The sequence below is a fragment of the Myotis nattereri genome (genome assembly GCF_964212035.1).
Source record: "Myotis nattereri genome assembly, chromosome: 5".
Taxonomy (NCBI): domain Eukaryota; kingdom Metazoa; phylum Chordata; class Mammalia; order Chiroptera; family Vespertilionidae; genus Myotis; species Myotis nattereri.
The window spans coordinates 94741450-94764782 of record NC_138080.1 but is presented as its reverse complement, the minus strand read 5'-3'; the positions used below and the strand labels follow the sequence as shown (position 1 = coordinate 94764782).

The window sequence follows — 23333 nt, the reverse complement described above, 5'->3', positions numbered from 1 at the left end:
ACCTGGGAGCGGGTTCAGTATGCAGTGTCTCTGGTTCCACCCAGACCTACTGGGTTATAATCTGCATTTTACCAAGATCCCCCAGTGTGCCCAGTACAGTTTGTCCCTGAGAATGTAGGCTCCTTGACAGTATAAATTCTATCTCCAATATCTGTTTCTCCAGCCTACCTGAGTGCTTTGCATATAGTAGGACCTGTACATGTATATTGAAGTAGTAAATACCACTTGTTTAGACTCTTCCCACATTCCCTTTCTTTTGGAAAAGAGATGATCTGAAAATTTAATTGCCTGTTTTTTTGTTTTAATATATATTTTTTTTATTGATTTCAGAGAGAAAGGGAGAGGGAAGAGAGAAATATCAGTGATTAGAGAGAATCATTGATTGGCTGCCTCATGTACACCCCCTACTAGGGATTGACCAGGAATCGAACAGTGATCTCCTGGTTCACAGATTAATGCACAACCACTGAGCTACACCAGTCAGGCTAATTTCCTGGGTTTTAATGTGATATTTATACCTAATGTGTTGATACACTATCTCTATGGGGGAAAAAAAAGAAAAAGAAAAAGCCCTGATGTGTATCATCTGCCAATATGCTGGTAAAGCTATTCCCACCATGAGCAACTTAAAATAGACAGCATGACGATACTGCAGGCAGAATTGGGAAGATATGCACATGACTGCCTCTTACGATCCAGTAGGTTTTTCCACTGTGTACCCTTCTTCTCTGTCAACTGATTCATTCAATAATTGTTTCTTTTATTCAGCATATTAATAGTGAGTGCTTGCTCTCTGCCCATGCCCTACACAGATGGCGGAAAGACAGGCATTGAAAAGTACTTTTCTCAGTTTTCTCTTCTGTAAAATGGGCATCAGTGACTGGCACGGTAGAGAATGAGATGTGCTGTGTTCACTGTACAGGCATATGCAATTATTGTCGTCTTACACCACTTTATGACGGTGAAACTGCTCAGATTTACCTAGGCCCACATGCAAATGCAAGGCTGCAGATCCCACGCGTTTGTTTATAAATTGGACCATGTCTGCTCTGTAGGGCTTCGTGGTGAGTCAGCCAGAGGGAATTAGGCAGGAAACAAGCTTTGGCTGGGCCATAACAGTGGCCTCCAGTCCCCCTACTCAAGTGTCTTGGTTGAGCCAACCGGCCTCCCGGTGGTGTTTACAGGCCCAGCCAAGGCCACCTGCAGTCCGCAAGTAAACAACCGTTTTTCCCAAGAAGCAGGAAAGGGAGCATGCAGGTGTGACTTGCATCTCTCCGCCTCTTCCTCTGTCCCCTTGGTCTGGAGTGGTGGGAAGTTGGCTTGGCCTCTTGTAAATCATTCCCGCAGCCAAGCCGACAGGGGGAAACCGGGTGAGCCGCCCATGTGTTTCTGTTTTGCATGCTTCCCTCTGGTGGGGTCCACCCGCCTTCCTTTCCCAGCCGTCTCTCTGCACACCTTAAGCAACCAAGGGTGACTGTGGACTCGACTGATTTAAGAGCTGGAGACTCGTGCCAGATGGCTCCATTCGGACTCGGGAAGGAGCAGCTGCGGCAGCTGCAGCCTTCAGACCCGTGTAACACTCAAGTCCCCCACCCCAACCCTGGCTCATAAAGCGATGTCGCAATGGAAAATCTTTTAGCAATTGAGCTTCTCCTGGAAACATGCTTCTGTGATTGGAGAAAGCAGGTAGGACTTATACCAAGTGGATTCTTCAGATACAGAGGAATTCAGCGGAGTTTCTAGATGGTTGCTAGGCCCCCCCTCTTCCCTCCAACCAGTTCTTTGAGCTACTTCAATTGAAGAAGTAATATATGACCATAGTAAAAAAAAAAAATTCAGATAGTACAAGAGTGTACCATGAAAGGTAGGTCTCTTACCCCGACTTTACAGAATCTTCCCTTCTAAGAGGTGGGCGTGGTTATCAGTGTCCTGTGTTTCCTGTTGGAAATATTCCTTGCAAAAAAAAGAACATAGACATGTAACGAAGTGCTTTTGTCATCTTATTTGGGCCACTGACCCCTTTGAGAACTGAGTGGAAGCTATGGATACTTATAAACTACACCCCCAAAATGCTACAGCATTTTGTTACGAATGTCGGGTGTCCATACCCATCAAGTCTGTCTCCAATGAAGAGCTCATCCCCTAAATGTCCACAGGATGCTTGGCAAACCAACACAGAGTAGAAATGTAAGGAGCGATGGTTACTTGTGAAGAAGCTCAGGCAGCATGGGGTGGAAATGTTCTTGATTGAACCTGTGGGATGTGGGAGGCACTGCGTGTATGTGAGTGTGTGTGTCCCTAGCTCACTGTCTGTCAGGAGGAGAGATATTGATTCCAGTAAAAATATTTTTTAAAATTTGATGGGTCAAGTTATTTTTAAAGAAACTGCTTATTAAGAATTGTCATTACATAATTAATTAGTGTGTCAAACATTCAAATAATGCAGAAGTGTAAAATGAAAAAAGTGAAAGTTCTATCTTCTGTCCACCCTTTCAACCAATCCCATTCCCCACCTGTAATCACTGTTGGGTGTGTAAATAATTGAAATATATAATTGTGTGTATATCGTATGTATGTTATACATATATATTATTTTTTAATCCAAATGAGATTACCCCATACTTACCATTCTGTAATTTTTTCCATTTAACAAAAAATTATATTTAAAATAAGTAGAAATAACAAAGTTTACATAGCAAGTTCTGTAGAATTAATAGATGACCTCAAATGTTCCATACTTATCTATCCACATCTTGTCCTCATGAGTTCTACTCTATAGTCAAACAATTTCCTTAAACTGATTTGATTTCTTTTTCTTTTTTAAAATTGAATTCATGGGGGTGACATTAGTTAATAAAATTATATAGATTTCAGGTGTACAATTCTATAATAATTATCTGTATATTGCATTGTGTTCACCACCCCAAGTCAAGTCTCTTTCCATAATTTAATTTTGTTTCAATTTAACATTATGTGTTAGGCATACATAGATCTATCTAATTCTTTTAATGGCTGCATAGTTTCTTATGTACTAATTTCTGGTATAGTTTCTGATGTACTAAAGTCTGTCAGAAACACACACTAGGTCATCTGGAGTGATCTATTTGATGCATTACTCTTATAGCAGACCCGTCCTCAAAACTCTAGGCCCCACACTCACTGTGGTTGGACTCCGGTTCCGTGTGAGGCTGAGGATGAACAGAAGCGTATGCATGGGAAGGGTGCATGACAGCCTGGAAGGCACTTGAGTTTCTGATCTGGCTCCACACCTCCTGCCATGTGATCTCTGAGCTTTCCTCTCCCTATTTCATTTTCTCCTTAGCTTTGTCTTGGTGGGGCTGGTGCCTCCCTGTGGTCCTTACTCTGTTCTATTGATGGTGCCCAGGAGGCCGCTGAGTCCTGGGAGGGGATTGGGGATGGTGTCTGGGCCCCGCCACAGGCAATGAGCCTGATCAGGAAACCTGGGATCTGCCCCCTGCCCCAACAGTAACTTACGACTCGGGCAAGTTCCTTTTGCTCTGGGCTTTGGTTCCTCTCACCTGATAACGGAGGGTAGACCAGACCACTTCCTTCAGCGTGGGAAGTTCTGCTCTGCAGAGAGAGTGGGCAGAATCTCAGGGAGGTGGCACCTGGCACAGAAGGAGGTGGCTCATAAGCAGACAACCAGTCCATACCGGCCTGCCTCTGCCGAGGAGCGGCAAAGCCCGTTCTCCTTTGAATACCTGGCCCTCCTTATGCAGAATGGATGGTGCTACCTCTGAGTCAGGCGCAGAGTAAGTCCTCATAGGGAGTACCATGAAATTGTGACATGTGTAGACTGGAATCAGACAATTCCTGGTTCAAAACCTGACAGTTTGCTTCAGTTCTCCGGCCTCAAATTTTCTCACCTGTAAAATGGGAACAATAGTGACATCACTGGGTGATGGGTGCAACCTCCTTGAGAGCGAGGACCTTTTTCCCCATCCTGCTGCATCCCCAGTGCCTGGAATAGTTCCTGACAATTGTAGGTTCTCCATACACATGCGTCAAATGGCTACCAAATAAAATGCTCTGTGCCCTCCCTGTGTAATATATGCTATTCTTTTTAATGTTACGTTGATTGTTAGTAAACATTGCCTATTCCGTCAATTATCATAGCAACCTTGGGAGATGGGCAGCGTTGTTGAATGACTTACCACACAGCTAGGAGATAGCAGAGCCAGAGTTCGAATCCAGATGTGCCTCACCCCAGGCCATGCTCTTCACATGTGCCACCCCGGGGTGAGCACATCACCTGTCTGCCTCCTTTCCTCCCTTCTATGCCACCTTTGAAGCTCCTCCTAACTCCTTCTCACTTGGATGCAAATTGGGGTTAAGGGGGAGAAAGGAAGGGGTAATAGGGAGATTACCTCCTAAGGCCGCTGGGGATGTAGGGAGGCAGGGTGTGTCCCCTTGGGTTTAGCTCTGAATGGACAAGTTCCCTGGAAGCAGTCTTGCTTAGTTCCTTGAAGGATGCCAGTGGACCATTCCTGCAGTCACTCAGGGGTCAAACCCCAATCGGCTGCTGTCAGCCTGCCCTGCCCTGCCCTGCCCTGCCAGGGTTCCTCTGTGCAATTTCCTTTGTATCAAGCGCTTAGCAACGAGGGATAGGATGGGGAGCAGAATGGAGAATAGCTTGTGAGGTCCCAGCCGCCGGGCCCCCTCCCATGCCCCTGGTGAAACTCTGCCATGCTTATATTTAGCAAATTAGATCAACCGAGGCTGCTGGAAGGATAAACAATTGGTGAGTGTTCACAGGAGGGCAGTCAGCAGGATCTGAGGGTGGTGATGGGGGAGGACTCCAGGAACTAGATTCTTAGAAATCCCCTGCTGTCAAAGCTGGGGTTGGCTGTGAGGTGCTGGGACTTGTGCCAGCCTCTCCCCCGACCCCAGGCAGTCTGGGAGGATTGCAACTGTGACATGGGGTGAGTCACCAGGGGCTACAACGGGGGGAAGGGAGGGCCACAGAGTCCTATTGTTGGGAGGACTTCCAGTGTCCTTCTGAGCCTGTGTTTCTCAGATTGTCATCTGCCCTCTCCCTGAAACAGAATTGCTAGGAGCTTTGTGAGAGCTGCACCCCTGCTGCACAGCCCGGGCTCCAGGCTGCAGTCCCGAGTGTGGCTGTGCAAGGGATTACTGTGGGACTTGTTACGTTCCAATACCCAGGCTTGTAGAATCCAACATTCCTACATTTGTGTTTATAATGCACTCTGTAGAATGTTCTAGTATAGAACTCTGCGAGCTCTGATCCTAGCAAACTCTGACCCATAGGGTTGGAGCTCACTGCTGGAGACAGCGTAGAGGTTAAGGGCATGGTGTCCAGAATCTACCAGACCTTGAATCTTTGGCCCCAATCTCATAAGAGCTTGTTACTTAATCTCTCTGGGGCTCAGTTTCCTCGTCTATAAAATGGGACCCATGATGGCACCTCATAGCGTTGATGTGGGAATGAAATAAGAAAGATGGTGTCTTCAGATGGGCCGGCTGGGGGTCCTGGTGCCCGACATTTGTAGCCATCTGTAATCTGGGGATACCTTTCTGACCCACTCTACAGTGCCATGGTTAAGGTCGTGGGAGCTGGAGCCAGACTGCTTAGGTCCTTGCTACCTGTGTGAGTTTGGGTTGGTTATTTAACCTCGCTGAGTCTTAGTTCTCTCATTTGCACACTGGGGATAATGTTTGTAAGGATCATGGAAGCTGGTGCGGTGAGTAAAATACTCAGCACAGTGCCTGGGCCTTAGCAAAGGCTCACTCATTTATAATCACCGTGATGATTAATGTTCACCCTGCACTAGACTTTGGCATCATCTCTGTCCACTTGGCCCAGAGGCCTATCCAAGTGATGCCCCGTCAGCTCCTCTGGAACTTGCCCCAATCCCTACCTGGAACTTTCCATTCACTGGGTGTTATCTCCACAGCCCAACCTGACCTGCACACTGGCATTAGCTGGTCTGTGGTCCAGCCCTCTGTATTGCAAAGTTCATAGCCATCGGGGGAAACTGAGGTGACGGGAAGGGCCTTGGTCAGCCGAGATGAGAGATAGTTTGGGAACAGGATGCCCGTAGCAGCTCTGCCCTGTGCCCTTTCCTGTCTGGGGTTGGGAGCGGACGTGACCCTTGCTCTTTGCCCCATTCCCACCCCTAGCCGTCCAGGGAGCACCTTGGGTGTCCCACCAGCAGGCAGCTGCAGATAGCTCTGGGACTGCTGTGTCAGCCTGGGCGAGGCCGCCTGGAAGCCGCCAGGCTCCGGACCCGGAATGAGGTCAGGCAGGGATGGTTCCAGGAAGGGCTGCTGCTGATCAGTCTGGCGTGTCTCTCCTGAGAGCATCACAGGCTGTCCCGAAAGGGCAGAACCTGGGTGGGGTCCTGAGGCGCTCGGGTGGGGCTGGAAGCCAACACAGCTGAAGAGAGAGGTCCTTTGAACTTGGAGTGGTAAAGACTGATGTGGAGATCATTGAACTTGTGCGTTTTCTGGATGGATGAGAGCCTGAGGTTTTGGAGTACAGGAAATGCTGTCGGGGCCCCTGGGCTCAGTGCTGGGTTTCTTCCTCCCCCGGAGTCCTGGGTGCATTCCCTTGTAGTCATGTCACTGCATCAAGGGTGGCAAATGGGCTTCTACTCATTCTTCCATTGATTATTTTAAGTTCTTTTAATCCTCACCCAATGATATGTTTTTATTGATTTTAGAGAGACAAGGGAGGGGGAGGGGGAGAGAGAAACATCAGCTGGTTGCCTCCCGTACATACCCTGCCTGGGGATGGAACCTAAAACCTGGGTATGTGCCTTGACCTGGAATCGAACCTGTGACCTTTTGGTGTATGGGACGATGCTCCAGCCACACTGGCCAGGGCTACTCACCCTTCCACTGATTATTTGCAATAGTGATCCATAATAAGTCGTAGCACTCTTCTCACCTCACTGATGCAGCCCTTCAGGCAGCTGCGTCCGATCCACCAGTGTTGGGTGATGAAACCTTGCTGTCTCTGTTATGTACCGTAGTGATTCACTCCCATGTCCAGACCCCAGGCTCCGCGAGGGCAGGCACTTTGTTTGTTTTGTTCGCTGTGCCATCTTCAGCAACTAGCAGGATGCCTGGCCCATAGCAGGGGCTCGGGAAATATTTGTGGAATGAATGTCTGTCCTCCAGTGGGCTGCAAATTACTCGAAGACAGGGATCATGTCTAGATTACATCTAGTACAGAGTAAGGGCTCAGTGAGTAAATATAATGAACAAATATATCTTTATTCTGCATTCAAAGCTAGTGTCTATAATCAAGAGAAAGAGTAGACACACATTCTTGGTTGTGGATGTCACTTTACCAAAGAGCTGCCTTGCTGACATGGGCAAGTTGGGGCTAGAAGGAATGCCATTGGTGATGCCTCCAACTCTGGTTTCCAAGGACAAAGATACTTGTCATCCCATTTAATCATCCCAAGAGTCCCCACGAGTTAGTAAATTACCATTTGCACTTGCACCTGGGAAACTGAGGCTCAGAATTATTTAAGAGAGTCTGTGGAAGAGCATTTGGCAATTTCATGTTGGAGCTAAGACCAGGACGTGGGTCTCACCTCCAGGCCAGTGTTCTTCCTCTGGTCAGCATACCATCTTCTACTGAGTCCATAAAGTTTTGACCTATGACTTACCATATGCCATATTTGGGTTTGGGAAGCTTTTTGGAATCCTGGTCCTACCACATTTGTAACTATTAACCGTGCCTGATCCAGCCTTTTTAGAACCTTTGAGCTTCTCTGTGATAAGCTTTAGTACCTGAAAATGTATACCACATTTACACACATGCACATTTCTCTGGAGAGGAAGTCTGAGCTTGCCTCAGCTTTTCGCCAAAGGGTGCATGACTCCATAATAAGGTTAAGAACCAGTGGTTAGCCCTGGCCCTTGTGCATAGTCGCTAGAGCGTTGGCCCATGCACTGAAGAGTCGCAGGTTCTATTCCCAGTCAAGGGCATGTACCTGAGTTGCAGGTTTGATCAGCAGGGCACTGTGGGAGGCAACCAATCAATGTGTCTCTCTCACATCTATGTTTCTCTCTCTCTCTCTCTCTCTCTCTCTCTCTCTCTCTCTCTCTCTCTTTCTCTCTCTCTCTCTCTCCACCTCCCTCCCTCCCTTTCACTTTCTCTAAAAATCAATGGAAAAAATATCCTCAGGTGAGGATTAACAAACAAAAAGAACCAGTGATCACAACCAACTGTGCCATTTTGCATGTGGGGAAACTGAGTCCTGAGCAAGGGACTTTTCCAGGGCCTTAGTCTTTAACCAGAGATTCTATTTATCCTATTGACAGAGGACTGATTGTGGTGAACAGTAACCTCAGCTACATCATCGAGCCCCTCCCCGAGAGTGGGGGCCACCACCTTATTTACAGATCTGAACATCTCAAGCTGCCTCCCGGGAACTGTGGGTTCGAGCACTCTGGAAACACCAGCAGGGACTGGGGCTTTCAGTTTACAAACCAGATCAAGAAACGACCTCACCGGGTGAGTTCTCGGTGCGGGAGTCACCTCGGGATAGGCTTGTCCCCTCTGAGGGCCCTTACTTTGGATCCAGGGGTAATTCTGAAGTCAAGGGAGATGGCTAAAAGGAGTAAATAGCTTTTTCTTTCATTCTGAGTCATCGTTAAGTGTGGGTTACCCTTGTATTTGATAGAATAATGCTTAGGGGAAAACACTGCTACATCTAAAATACTCTGAGATGCTAATTTCAGAAACTTCACAATGTGAGGGGGAAAAACCTATACTTCCCGTTTTTGAATAGCCTCTTAACCTGATGCCCAAAGTGTTTGTTTACTTATAGAGGTGTGTGGTTTAAATGGTTTGGGGGAACTTGATGTCAGCATGTCCCACACACAGTGTGTTGGCCTCTGACCTTCCTGGACTAGAGGACAGGACCCAGTGTCCCAGAGCAACTACCGGCGGTACCCAACATGGCAGGCGGAGGGGGCACTGAGGGGGGTGGTGACCAAGGCTGGAGCTGGCCCACGTGCCCACTTACAAAATTAAACTAGCACCACTGTTTTGAAATGAGGCCACGTCACCATTTCTACAGGCTCTGATGTGCTTGTCTCTCCTTCCCAGATAAAAAGGGAAGACTTGAACTACATGAAGTACGTGGAGCTGTACATCGTGGCTGATTCTGCGGAGGTAAGGGGGAGGCAGTGGCTTTCAGCAGAACTGTTCTTTTAATAGCTTCCATCCCACGCTTCCAACTGCTTTGGGGGAATGCTGAAGCACTCGTCTTTCTCCCGTTCGTCATAGGATTTTGACCTTAACTCTGACCAAGGGCTCTTTTGGCTGTTTTAAACATGGTTGGAGGAGAAAAACAAGGAAAGTCTCTTCTAGCCTGATACATTCATCAGATAAAAAAACAACAACAACAGTGCAATTGCATTAGTGGGATTACCATTTCTTAGACTGGGTCTGAGGACTTCTAGGTTTTGGTGCTTATTCTTGAATTCTCTATAGAAATTGAAAAAACAATTTTTTTTTTTGGCACAGATAATAGGTGTATTCTGAGTCATCAGACTTAATACAATTTTCTTGCCCGTGTATGGGTCCATTTTTATAATCAGGTTGGCACTAAATGAAAACCCGAAGCTGTGGTTCCCAAAATGTAGTCCCTGGACCAGTGGTATCGATAGCACCGGAACTTGTGAAAAATGCCAATTCCTGGGCTGTACCTTAGAACTACTGAATCCTGAGCTGTGGGGCTGGGGTCCAGCAATCTAGGTTTTAACAAGCCCTCTGGGTAATTCCAATACATAGGCAAGTTGGAGAACTACTGACGCAAAGGACTAGCTGTTTGGCCTTTACTTCCATATTCCTCAAACTAGACAGGTTCTCTCAGGCCTTGACCTTTAAGATTTGATGAACACTCATCTCTCTCTTTCATTTCATTTATTCATCCGTGATGTCTCGATTCTCTCTTATGTGCCAATCATAGCACTCACAGAACTTGGCCCCAAGAGATATAGACAGACCTGCCCCTGGAGTCACAGAGCTGACAACACCCACAGGGAACTGCATACTGGTTCCAGGTGTGGTAACTGCCAGGATGTTCCGTTGCAGAGGATTAGAAATGCAGACAATGAGGGTTCCAACACGGTGGCTTTGGAAACTGGCAAAGCTTCTCCAAGGTGGTGAGATTGAAGTTGACACCCTAAGAATGGGTTCAAGCCCCAGTGCTCCTATTTGCCCAAATTAGCCATATTTTACCTCCAGTTCTCACTTTATGTAGCGACTTGACCTCATAGCTAAGCACATCTTCTGGGCATGGAAAACATGAGCAGCTGAGCACTCACTGGGCTCTACGCTCGCTGCATGCTCGCCTGGGGCTCCCTGAGGCCGAGGCTTATCCAAGCTCCAGTCTGTCTCATACCCCGTCCAAGTGGTTTAGTTACCAGCTCCCCAGAGGGCTTCCTTCCAAGGCCGCTCTACCTGGTCCACAGTCCCAGAGCTCAGGTCCTAGAGGCAGTGCAGGGTAGTGGGAAGGACACTAGATTCCAGGCCGGACGACCTGCCTTCGTGGGTCAGTGGCAGGAGGAGGTGGCCTTGAGCTGTCCTAAAGGACAGGATGTTAACTGCGCAGAGAGGTGGAGGTGAAGGGCACTCCAGGCCCGGGGAACATCGTGTTCTGCTTTGAGAAGAGTTTTGCTTTTTAATTGCTGTTGGTATTGGTTTTTAGCAGCCTCTTCTCCCCCTTTTGTTTTCCTTTCCGAAGACTGGTGTGTGTGTGTGGGATGGGGAACGGTGGGGTCAGGATCTAAAGCTGATGCAAAGGCCAAGGTCCCAGGGTCATGGGAGGCGGCAACCCTCACTGGCCCCTAGCGGGAGGGTTGCTGGAAGAGCTGAGCTCTTCTGACTCCAGGACATGTTTTCATTTTAACTTTGCATCTGAAATCATCCACTACAGTGTCATGAACCAGTTTTTTTCAGCCACAGAATCCTTTGTTCAGAGGAAAGCTCCTGGGACCCAGGAGTTAAGCATATAGAAACACAGCCACTCTATTATAAAGGTGGGGGACCCTCCCTTGCAGCCCTGCACTCTCCCCAGTGGAATCCTGGGCAGGGTTTTAAAACCCACTGGATGTGAGTCTCTGTAAGTTGGAGAAGCCGGGGCAGGGAAGAGATTGGGCATCTTTAGTCTCTTGACCTCCAGGGTCGCAGAAAACGCCCACAAGGAAAACTGGCTGCTCAGGGTGCCTTCAGGACTAAGGTGTCGCCTGGGCCACCATCCTTTTTCAGAGGGGCTGGGCAGGCGTTCCTGACAGACAGGCAGGCTTGTGCTGCCTGGGGAGCGCTGCCTGGGGACGGGAACTTGCTTATTTCTCAGGGTCCTGGGCTTTGAATGAGTCAAGGGGAGGGGTGGAGTGGGGGATACAATAGGCCGGGCTGGTTCTCAGGCTCACAAGTCCCTCCCCCTCGCCACCTCTCCCCCACTCCCTCTCCCAGCGGCCTCTTGGCCTCGGCCTCTGCTGGCAGAAATGTATTCCTGACAATTAATCTGAAAGGATGGGAAGGCAGGGAGGAGGAGGGCGGCCTTATCTGTGATTTACAACCTGGTGCTTAGACAGGCCAAGCTCCTCCTCTGGGCTGCACAGGGAGCAGAAACAGGGATAGTGCTGCTGTTGCTGCTGAGAGGGAGGGAGAGAGAGGAGAGGGAGGGAGAGGGAGAGGGATAGAGAGCGAGTATTGTCAGCAGTAAAACTGACTAAGCAGCTGCTCGCTCCCTGGGTCTGGGTGGGAGCACCTGGGTGGGTCTCAGCTTATGTCCTCGGGCAAAATGGGAAATCCAGGAGAGGGAAGAGCAAGATGGGGTGTGGCAGAAGGGGCAGGACAGCTGGAAGAGCGAGAATGCCAAGTATTTGCATGATGCAGCGGAATGTGAGGCCGTTGGGAAAGGCCAGGTGACACACTGTGTTTTACTTTCTTATCACCTAGAAAGTATAAGGTTAAGACAGTCCTTTCTATAGATCAGGGGTCTGCAAGCTACAACCCATGGTCAAATCCAGCCCACACGTTTTTGTAAGCAAAGTTTTACCAGAACACTTCCATGCCTACTGCTGCGAGTATTGTCCATGGCTGAGCTAGAATGGCAGAGTTGAATCGATGCAGCAGAGACAATATGGATGCAAAGCCGGAAATAGTTACAGTCTGCCCATTTAAGAAAAAGTTTGCTGGCTCCTGCTTGAGACTCTCCTGGATGACGCGGTACATTCGTTAAATGGTGGTGGTGTTATCAGACAGTTGCTTGAAGGTAGGAGCAATATATTAGAAAGGCAATAAAATAGGACTGATTTTATAGTAAATATTCACTAAATCCTGCCATACTTTCTGTGCAGAGACCAATTTAGAAATGGGATGACTTTATAATGAGAAGCTTCAGGATTAACACCTCGTAAAGGCTAAGTCACAATGCCTGATACTGACTTGAACTCTTAGAAAACACTAGTGAAAGTGAGGTGATTGACAGTTCAGGTGAGTGACAGCTCCCAGGAAGCCCAGGAAAGTCAGTGCAGTGGAAGAATAGGAAAGGGCGGTTTTCTCCCCTGTGTCTTGGCAGAGACACACCATCACAACCAGTATCCTTGAGAGTTTTACCTGGATGTCCTTTATTTCTTGTTTGGCTATTCTTGCTGAAGGAGGTGGAGGAAGGGCGTGGAGGTTTGGAATTGAAGTAGCATATATAGTTGTGTACCCAAGGTAAATGAGCTAGGTACCCACATTCTGTGTAACAATGATAACGGACAGGACATGCCCATCGCTTGCAAATTTAGGTCACTTGTGGCAGATTTTATCTTTACACGGCGAAGCTTTCCTTCATTGCAGCTGAAAGAGGCCGATCCTTTTGAAGCAGGAAGGATAAATGTGAGGCTGCATCACGAAATGCCTTCTTCCTGGTACCCATGGCGGACATTTCCAGTCGGGCACCGCACTCTTTCCTGCCGAGCCCCATGCAGTCTCAGGATTCTTCTCACCGTAGAAGGCACTGCCAGTCCATCTGAGTGGCGTGCCAGACAAAGCCCGGGTCTTATGATCCTCGATACCAGCACTCGCTTTGTAGCACTCCTGTGGCCTCCTGTGGCCATGATTTCTGTCCATGTTTTCTCAGTCCATTTCAGTTATATGCCCCTTCAATACAGAACCTGCCACTGCTATTATTTCTGGCCCTCTCTCGGTTGTAACTGGAGCTCCCCTAGGCTAGGACCAGGATCTCACACCTATGCCGAGTCCAGTGCCTTGTGTAGAGCAGGCCGTCAGCAACAGTTTGACCACTGCTGATCGATCACATGAAGGGAGCCCTGTTGAAACCCCTGGGTTGGTGGCTTTAGGTTGGATGATGCCCAAGGCAGGGGTCAGATCGGTCCCTCTTCTAAGGCCCAGTGAGTTTGTGGGAGGCCTTCTCCTTTGGAGGATAGGAGAACAAGGTTGACTTCAAGGGCTGGAGAAAGAGAATTCAATTCACTGTACAACCATGGCGCGCCTACTCCGTGCTGGGCATTGGTGGGTGGGGCTACCAGGATGGATGTGATCCAGCTCTGCTCTCCCTCAGCTGACACTGTGTGTGTTGGGGGGGGTGGGGGGTAAGAGGGGGGCGGCCGGGGGGGACAGCTGTGTAAAAATGACTGCTCATAGAAGATGGAAGCAAGTAAAAACTAGTTCAGAGACAAGTACTGGGCATGGGAGGGGTTATGCGAGAGGCCCTGGCGTCTTACCTAGTTCTGCTTGTCCCATTTAGTTTACCAAGAATGGACGAGATCTGGACGCCACCAAAAACAAGCTCATCGAGATCGCCAATTATGTTGATAAGGTGAGACCAGGTGTGTACTTTGTGGGAACGGTGCCAGCACTCAGAGGACAGGCGAGCACATGGCCCCTGAGCTGCCTCGTGTGTAACGGACGGGCCGGCCCAGCCAGCCTCTGAGAGGGAACAGCAGTGCCTCAGCGGCGCAGGTGAACTCGAAGCTCAACTATGTGACCGGAGCCAAGTGACTTATCTTTTTTGGCTTGAAGTTTTGTTTTGTTTGGAATTGATAAAATAGAGGGGTTGGCCTAAATCAAGGGTTTTGGAGAATTTTTTTTTTTCTGGTGGCTTCCTTTTTTGTGGTTGTTTAAATATATATACTTTTTATTGATTTCAGAGAGGGAGAGAGAGAAACATCAGTGATGAGAGAGAATCATTGATTGGCTGTCTCCTGTACATTCCCTACCTGGGGATCGAGCCTGCAACCTGGGCATGTGCCCTGACCGAGAATGGACCCTTGACATCCTGGTTCATAGGTTGACACTCAACCACTGAGCCACATCAGCCAGACAGGTGACATACTTTTTTAAAATGAAATCTTACACCACTGTCCATGTATTATAAGCCCTGGCATTGTTTGCTTATTTTGTGTTTGTAACGCAAGTGCCTGCTTAAGCTTTGAGTGCCCAGACCTTCATTACCAAGAGGCATCCACTTCAAAGTGGTCTCTCTCGGCCGCTAGAGGAAGGGGAAGATCCAGGCCCCCTCCCTCCACTGAGGCTCTTCTGGTTTAGAGATCGTGGTTGATTTTAGTAAGAGACCATTTGGGTACTAGTGTGGTTTTTATTTTTATTTTCCTGTGCTTTAAATTCCCATTCGATGTTTTAAATTCACCAAGAAAGAGTGACCTCAAAAACCTGGATCCTCACCCTTCACCCCAATAAAAGCTGAACCCACGCCCTTTCTCACTCTTCCCTCCTCACCTCCCCCACCCCCACGCCCCACCTCGCTGTGTGGCCCCAGGTGTGCTGTGTGATTTCCAGGTCTTGTGAGTAATACACCTGTATCTGCTCTGTTTCCTGATGGTTATTGCTGAAGGGAGTCTTGCAATCACAGTAAGAATCACAAGGGTAGTCCCGCTCTATAACGCTGGTTATGAATAGGCTGAGATCAGTTCAAAACCGTCCAATATAAAAGTCAGATGAAACAGGCTGCTCCGGGCTGAAGCAGGGTGAGGACTAGAGCTCTGCCCTCTCACCCCTTCTCTCCATCCCTGCAGCGGCTCCCAGGGAGCCGAGGACATGGAGGAGCTCGGTTTCAGAATGCTTTAAGGTTCTTTAAGGCTTTAAGGTTCCTTCCAGGCACGGAACTCAGGAGTTCTCTGCCTGAGGAGAGAATTGAGCTAGGTCAGCAAGGGAACAGGACAGAATCTTAAAAGTTGAGGAGTGGCTTGTTTCGGGAACAATCTGTATAGCCTCTACCTGTGAAAGGTTCTAAAGTGATGTCCTGTCTCAGAAAGACCAGGCTAGACCATGGCTAACTTTCCTAGGGCAGGCCTTTCAAACATGCTCTTAGGGAATGCCCAAATTCTTTGACGTTTATTAGAACAGGCTGGTCTGGGACATGGTCTTGAAAATATTTTTTTTACATTTGTTATAGTGCAAAATGTAGTAGAACAGGCAATCTAGCCTCTTCATAGGCTAGCAGCCGTTTTAAAATGTAGGTTTTAATATGTTTGGGGTCACGGGTCTCTGTGAGACTCTAACAACATTGTACAATTTCAGGCCACTCACAGGACTCCTGCAGCTTTCACTCTGGGCCGGCTAGGGAGTCATGCGTCTCAGGTCCAAAGGAGAAACCATTTTTTCCTAAACACTAGAGTATAAAGGAGAGAACTAAAATATTTTCTAGACATTTACAAGCAGATCTGGTAGCATTCTGATGCCATCAGGTGGGAAAGTCTATGCCAAAAATGGCTCTGGAAATTCCAGAAGGCCCGTGGTCAGTAACTGGTGAAAGTCCAACACCAGCATTTCCTGGGAGGAAGGGCTCCAGGAGCGCAGCCCAAGCTCTCTCTAGCTCTCCACTCACTCAACAATAACATCTAAATGGCCCTCCAACCCACACCCTCAACATCTGGGAAAACAAGAAAAGCCTGATTCCCTGCGGGGTATACAGAAGGCCGGCTCTGTTATCACCCATGTGACATCTATTGTTCTGCAGACTCGGCAGGTGGCAGGCTTGGCTGGGTCTCCCCTTTGTGAACTGTCCGGCTGGTCTGGGTGATAGGACCGAGGGTGCTGATGAAAGAGGAGAGGAGAGGAGAGCCCTGAGCAGAGCTCAGCCCGCCCTCGGAGCCCGGCCTGGCGAGCTGGTCCCTTCCGTGGAGCAGTCTCGGTTCCGTCCTCAGTAGCTGACACCCGGCATTCCCGGCTGGAAGGCTAGCCCACTTCTCTGAGGCTGCTGACCCAGCTGCTTGAACTGAACTGTTGTTGAACTAAACCTGGAGTGAACTGCAGTAATTTGCTGAATCATGAACCCAATCCAAAATGCTTTTCTTTAGCCATAAAAAAAAAAAAAAAAAGCCAAGTTTAAGTCCTTAAAAAGCTCCCTGAATAAAGCAAGTTCAAATTGGAATCCAAACCTTTTATTTGCTGTAATGATTGGCCTGGCACAAAACAGGAAAATCAAAATTTCCGTTGAGATCAACGGATGTTTTGCTGAATCTGGAGCCCATCTTTTACAGCAGAGCGTCTTGGAGGCAAGTGGATGGTGTGGGTGTCGAACCGCCCACACTCAAGCAGCGTGGGGCCATGCACAGGCTCTGAGATCTGATCATTTTGGCTCGAATCCTGGCTCCACCATTTTTCTGCTGAGAGTTTGGACAAGGAAGGTATTTAACTTCAAGCCTCAGTACATAGTGCGTAGAAAGTGCCCCAGTTGCTGCGTTTAGCCAGGGCAGTACTTGCCCAAAGTCATCCAGTGTTTTTATTTTTTAAAATACATTTTTATTGATTTCAGAGAGAGAGAGAGGGAGAGAAGGAGTGAGGGAGAGGGAGGGAGGAGAAACATCAATGATGAGAGAGAATTATTGATTGGCTGTCTCCTGCATGCCCCACACTGGGGATCAAGCCTGCAACCTGGGCATGTACCCTGACCAGGAATCGAACCCTGACCTGGTGGTTCATAGGTCAGTGCTCAACCACTGAGCCACACCAGTCAGGCAAGTCATCCAATTTTAGATTAAATGGTATCTCCTTGCTCACATGACCTAGATTTACATGCAATTTTTTTTTTCTTTTTGGTAAGTCACTGCCTCAGTAGCCTCTAGGGCAGCCGTGGGCAAACTACAGCCCGCAGGCCGGATCTGGCCCGTTTGAAATGAATAAAACAACAACAAAAAAAGACCGTACCCTTTTATGTAATGATGTTTACTTTGAATTTATATTAGTTCACACAAACACTCCATCCATGCTTTTGTTCCGGCCCTCCAGTCCAGTTTAAGAACCCATGTGGCCCTCGAGTCAAAAAGTTTGCCCACCCCTGCTCTAGGGTATGCCAGTCAAAGAATTGCTTATACCCACACCTTCCAATAGTCAGCTTTAAAGAAAGCTCTCATCCTGTTATATGTATACGACATAAAAGAGACAGTATATTATAAAGGTTAGATAGAGCTGTAGCCTTAAGGTCCCAAGAGTCAGGTCTCATGTACAGAATTTCTAAATCTTTGGGTTGGATGGAACCCTGACAGTTATCTGGGGCCTTTGCAGCCTAATGCTTGTAGCCTGTTTACGGTATCCTTGACAAAAGCTGGACAGCTCCAGTGATGGGGAAGGACACTTCTGAGAGTAAGCATGTCTACCTACTTATATACACATGTACTTCCTAAACGAGTGGAGACATCTGACCATGAAATGTCCATATACAATTGGGTGCGTCCATCCAGTGGCATGCTGTTTAGCCACCTGAGATGTTTCAGCTCCTCCCTAGCACTGGCAGATGAAGGTGATGCTGTAGATTTTCTCTTTCACCCGACAGTTTTACCGACCCTACAACATCCGGATTGCTCTCGTGGGCTTGGAAGTATGGACTCATGGGGATCAGTGTGAAATTTCGACGAACCCCTACACCACCCTCTGGTCATTTCTTCGTTGGAGGCGCAAGCTGGTCTTTCGGAAGAAGCACGACAATGCACAGTTAATCACGTAAGTAGCCTGTCCCCATATGCCTTGCCTTTGCCTTGGCCGCAGAGCCCCTGCCCGCAGCGCTGTGCTGGCTGCCCCTTCGTTTCCTGGTGCTGAGTGTCGGTCGCACGGAATCGGGGATTTCTCAGACATGTGCTCTGTACCTAGCACACGGTGGAAAAGATTTAAAAAGAGGCAGACCAATCCCAAGAAGTACTTACAATCCAGATGAGAAAATTAGACCGACCCATATTCAGTTGAGCGTCTGAAACAACTGGGAGTGTTTGGGGAAGTGACTGACTCGTGGTCACGGGCAGTTTTGAAACAGACTTTGTAAGGGGCTCATCTTCATCTTGGGGCTTTGAAGCAGGCCCGGGCCCTGGAGGAGGGCGAGGGCTCCCTGGGTTGTCCTTCACTTCGTTCTGAGGGGCTGAGGGCTGAGTGCCCAAGGTGGTCCAAGTGGCAGATGGTACAGGAACTGTGTGCTCAGTCGGAGGAAGACCTGGAAGGGGGTGGGGTGAGGATTGTGTTGGAATTTCTTCCATCCCAGGGGGAAAACGAGAAGCCACGGATGGGGATCATGTTGGCATGTGACAGTCCCCGGGGGTGATTGTCTGGTGTTTATTAGGGTTGACTTCCAAAGGTATTCTGAGACAGTTAAACAGAAGTCCCATACATAGTAAGTCACTGCCTTCCTGATGCTTAAATACCTTTCTGAATCAACAATCATTTAAACCTTTGTTTGCTCATTTAAAAGGCCTCGTATGTCCCATTGGTTTTAAAATATAACGCTCCAGTGTCCTTGCTAATTGTCACTTCAGTTTGTTTTCTTTTTAAGCCACGAGTTATTTAGAAGTTATTAGAAGTCATTTAGAAGTTTTCCACAAAAAGCTTATTTAAACAAATTACGTTTTGTGGCATGCATGAAACCACTGGGTTTTAGTTACTCCTTGGCCCCTGCCCTGGGGGAGGGATGGATTAAACTGGGGGAATGGAGTTTGGCTGTTGGCAGATTAGGATCACAGTTGTGAAACAGAGGCAGAAACGGGTCATTCTGGCACCCTGCTGCACTTTGCAAGGCTTCCGATGGGACACATCTGTTTCCTTGGCCCCGGGCGGTGAGGGAATGAAGCATCAACCCTGTGGCAGCTGCTACCCCACATTCCCCCCACCTACCCCCAGGCACATACCCCAGAGCCAGGATGTGGCATGCGACCCTGCAGCTGGAGGAAGTGGGCATGATTCACTTCAGCATCAGCCCCTGTGCCATTCTTCCCTCACCTCACCCCTCCCTGTGACCTTTTCCTGTGCAGCAGGGACGGGATGCAACTGTGCAAGCCCTGCCCATTTCCTTCCAGGGATCGGGGCTGTGGGCATATGTGGGACAAAGGGACCTTTCACTCTCTCTTTCTGTTTTTTCAGAGCAGTGGGAGGGTAGGTGAGAGGAAATGAGAGTCCTGGCTGCCTGGACTCTGTCCAGCTGGCCTGGAATACCAGGGCCTCGCCCCTTGGGAATGATCTGGGTGTGTCAGAGGGGCCAGGGGACACCATGACGGCCACCTGCATGGGCACGTCGAAACAGCCCACTCAATCCCTTCCCTAGTCACCCTCTCCTTCCATTCTGCAGAGGCGTGCGTTTCCAGGGCGTCACCATCGGCCTGGCCCCCCTCAACGTCATGTGCTCCGTGTACCAGTCTGGAGGCGTGAACATGGTGAGTCTCAGCTGATACATCGTATCGGGTGGCAGAAGGCAGAAGATGGCCTCACAGGACAGGAGGTCATCTCGTCAGAAACAATAGGTTGGGGGCACGCGGGGGGCAGCTGATGAGTGATTCTCTCATCATTGGTATTTCTGTCTCTCCCTCTCCCTTCCTCTCTGAAATCAAGAAAAAAATAAAAATAAAAACAAACAAACAAAAAACCCCCCAAAACCCACAATTTTATATTCAGTATTGCAGAAAAAAGAAAAGCCTCGAGCAGTTGTTTAAAAGGAAGTCAGTCAGTGATCAGAGATGGAGATACCAGGGGTGGATTTTCATGGGTTGTAGTTTATCCCCAATTGTCAAGCCCAGGAAAACCCGGAAGCAGTCATATTAATACATCGCTAGGTCTTTCATATGTTCCAAACCAGGGGAGTAGTAAGACAACAGATGGAGGTTTTTTTAGTTCTAGGTTTTATGTACATCATTATGAAACAAGAGCCTGTCTCAAAGTCATGATTAGGAACTTCCTACCTTCTTCAGAAATTCTCTCTCACTTGGTGACTACTTATTAAATGACTTTGTTCATTTCTGACCTGTGAAGTGGATATCAAGGAGCCTGCTAGCATCTGTCTGCTCATCCTTTATCCAGCCCTTAGGATTGGCAGTGCAGCACGTAGTTAAAAGCACAGGTTTTTAATCAAGCTGCCAGGCTTGGCCACAGGAAAGGCAGGGTTGGGGCCGGGGGCTGTCTTCCTGACCTGCACTCTCTCCCTGAGCAGGACCACTCCGAGAATTCCATTGGCGTGGCTGCCACCATGGCCCATGAGATGGGCCACAACTTTGGCATGACCCATGATCTGAAAGGTTGCTGCCACGCCAGCGCGGCTGACGGTGGGTGCATCATGGCAGCCGCCACCGGGTGAGTCATAGGAAGGGGAGGGGAGGGCAGGGCAGAGGGCAGAGCAAGGGAGCCCCTGTTAGACCTTGGAGAGAAATGTGATTTTGACAGCAAAGAAGTGGGAAGAGGACAAAGAAAGCAAATGCAATCAGGGAGCACCGGTGTCTAGCAGGTGTGCTGTCCTAGGTCTTCGGCTGCAAAATTCACCCGACGACCTGTGTCCTTTTCTTTTCAGAAATTTTTTTTTTTTTTAAATTAAATCTTTATTGTTCAGATTATTACATTTGTTCCTCTTTTTTCCCCCCATAACTCCCCTCCTCCCAGTTCCCGCCCCACCATCCGCAATCACTCCCCACCCACTGTCCTCATCCATAGGTGCACGATTTTTGTCCAGTCTCTTCCCGCATCTCCGACACCCCTTTCCCCCCCAAGAATAGTCAGTCCATTCCCTTTCTATGTCCCTCATTCTATTATAATCACCAGTTCATTCTGTTCATCGGATTATTTATTCACTTGATTCTTAGATTCACTTGTTGATAGATGCATATTTGTTGTTCATAATTTGTATCTTTACCTTTTTCTTCCTCTTCTTAAAGGATACCTTTCAGCATTTCATATAATCCTGATTTGGTGGTGATGAACTCCTTTAGCTTTTCCTTATCTGTGAAGCTCTTTATCTGACCTTCAATTCTGAATGATAGCTTTGCTGGATAAAGTAATCTTGGTTGTAGGTTCTTGGTATTCATCACTTTGAATATTTCTTGCCACTCCCTTCTGGCCTGCAAAGTTTCTGTTGAGAAATCAGCTGACAGTCGTATGGGTATTCCCTTGTAGGTAACTGAGTTTCTTTCTCTTGCTGTTTTTAAGATTCTCTCTTTATCTTTTGCTCTTGGCATTTTAATTATGATGTGTCTTGGTGTGGTCCTCTTTGGATTCCTTTTGTTTGGGGTTCTCCGCGCTTCTTGGACCTGTAAGTCCATTTCTTTCACCAGGTGAGGGAAGTTTTCTATCATTATTTCTTCAAATAGGTTTTTAATATCTTGCTCTCTCTCATCTTCTGGCACCCCTATAATTCTGATGTTGGTACGCCTGAAGCTGTCCCAGAGGCTCCTTACACTATCCTCGCATTTTTGGATTCTTTTTTCATTTTGCTTTTCCGGTTGGGTGTTTTTTGCTTCCTCGCATTTCAAATCATTGACTTGATTCTTGCGCTCCTCTGTTCTGCTGTCGGGAGTCTGTATAATATTCTTTATTTCAGTCAGTGTATGCTTAATTTCTAGTTGATTCCCCAATATAACATCGAGGGTCTCATTAGTTTTCTTGTAGATCTCATTAAGTTTATCGGCGGCTTCTAAACAGTTCTTGAGAGACCTTAAAAGTGTGGTTCTGAACTCTAGATCTTCCATTGACAATTTTGTCCTGTTTCTTTGTCTCCGCATTTTGTTATGCTTCCTTGGTGCACCCCCTAGTGGTCTTTGTGCGCAGTCTTATAGTTAAATCTTGTAGCTAATTCCAGGGAGGGTTTGACCTCCAGGCCAAGTGGCTATGAGAATCAGCTGTGTCAGCAGTGAGATAACTTCTGTCCTCTAGGGAGGTGCTAATCTAGCCTTTGCCTGAGGCTATCCGGCAAATGCCTCTGTGCAGGGCTTGGGCGGGGCGGGTCGCACAGGATCAACAGGGTGGGCCGGAGAGAGCAGTGATGGCGGCTCTCAGTCCTGTCCCCAGGGGCTCTGCCTCTCTGAGTCCCAGCACCCGCTGCAAAGCTCGGAGAGAAAGCTGCACTCGCTCTGACAGAAGCCAGGCAGTCCCGCTTCTCCCGTTTGAGTCTGGGTCCCTAAAGACTCGCCCGGATCTGGAGCTCAGAGTCTGCGACTCCCTCCCGATTGAAAACGCCAACCGCGCCCTCCGCCGCCAGCCCGCTCCGCGCGCGCACTCCGCACCTCAGAATTTGACTTCAGCACTGCGCCTCCTCTGAGTGTCCGTATGCGTTTCTCTTTCCTCCTAGTTGTAGGACTTCCATTCAGCCAGCGTTCCAGTGGTTTTGGGTGATGTCCGTTCTGTCTTTTAGTTTCACTTTTGAAGTAGTTGTTCAAAGCAGCAAACTCCGGCATTAACCTATGCCGCCATCTTGGTTCTCCTTCTTTTCAGAAATTTTTGATAAGGATCCATTTTGCTAACAGTCCCAATTCTTAGTCCCTCCACCCCAAGGGGGTTTGATGCGTGCTCTCACCTCCCAGGCTTGATTGACAGGGCTGATGTAGGCTCCAGAACAAGGGCAAGAAAGAGGAGCACCTGTACACCCCACAGCGAGTCCACAGGGGATTTACAGGCTGCGTTTACCGGAACAAGGGCAAGGCAGCCCCATCTCCCTGTAGCTGTGACGGTTTTAAACCCAGAGCCTTTAAAGAGAATTCTGGAGTTTATTCAGAGGCCGATAGTGTCTGGACTCACTCAGCAGAGAGCATTGGGTTCTCCCTTTGGAAGGCCTCCTGGTGGAAGCCTGTGTTCTCCCACCCCAAACCATTAGGACCTGCTTATGCTTCTTAAAGAAATGGTGTCAGTGTCTCCAGGAGCACATTGGAGCCCCCGGGGCCGATGCCTTTCCCATCCCTTCTCTGCTGTGACATGCAGAGGAGGGTGTTGCCATGCAGGATGCAAGGCCATGGGCCATACTCATATCCCATGAGCTCCTGGTTAAGTCCACCTCTTTCTTCCCCAATCTAAAGAGCATATTCATAGACAAGCAGCTGAGTTAGTTACTGCTCCAGTTTGT

General features: G+C 48.4%; 1 protein-coding gene across 1 annotated transcript in view; it reads left to right on the top strand.

Annotated features, from left to right (window-relative positions):
* The window catches only part of ADAM19 (ADAM metallopeptidase domain 19), an 81705-nt gene that overhangs the window by 42051 nt on the left and 16321 nt on the right, over positions 1-23333 (top strand). The window contains exons 6-11 of the mRNA XM_081093512.1: positions 8320-8512; positions 9110-9175; positions 13770-13841; positions 17814-17980; positions 19587-19671; positions 20442-20581. Of these exons, the coding sequence (XP_080949638.1) occupies positions 8320-8512; positions 9110-9175; positions 13770-13841; positions 17814-17980; positions 19587-19671; positions 20442-20581 (723 nt within the window). The remainder of the gene's footprint in view (positions 1-8319; positions 8513-9109; positions 9176-13769; positions 13842-17813; positions 17981-19586; positions 19672-20441; positions 20582-23333) is intronic.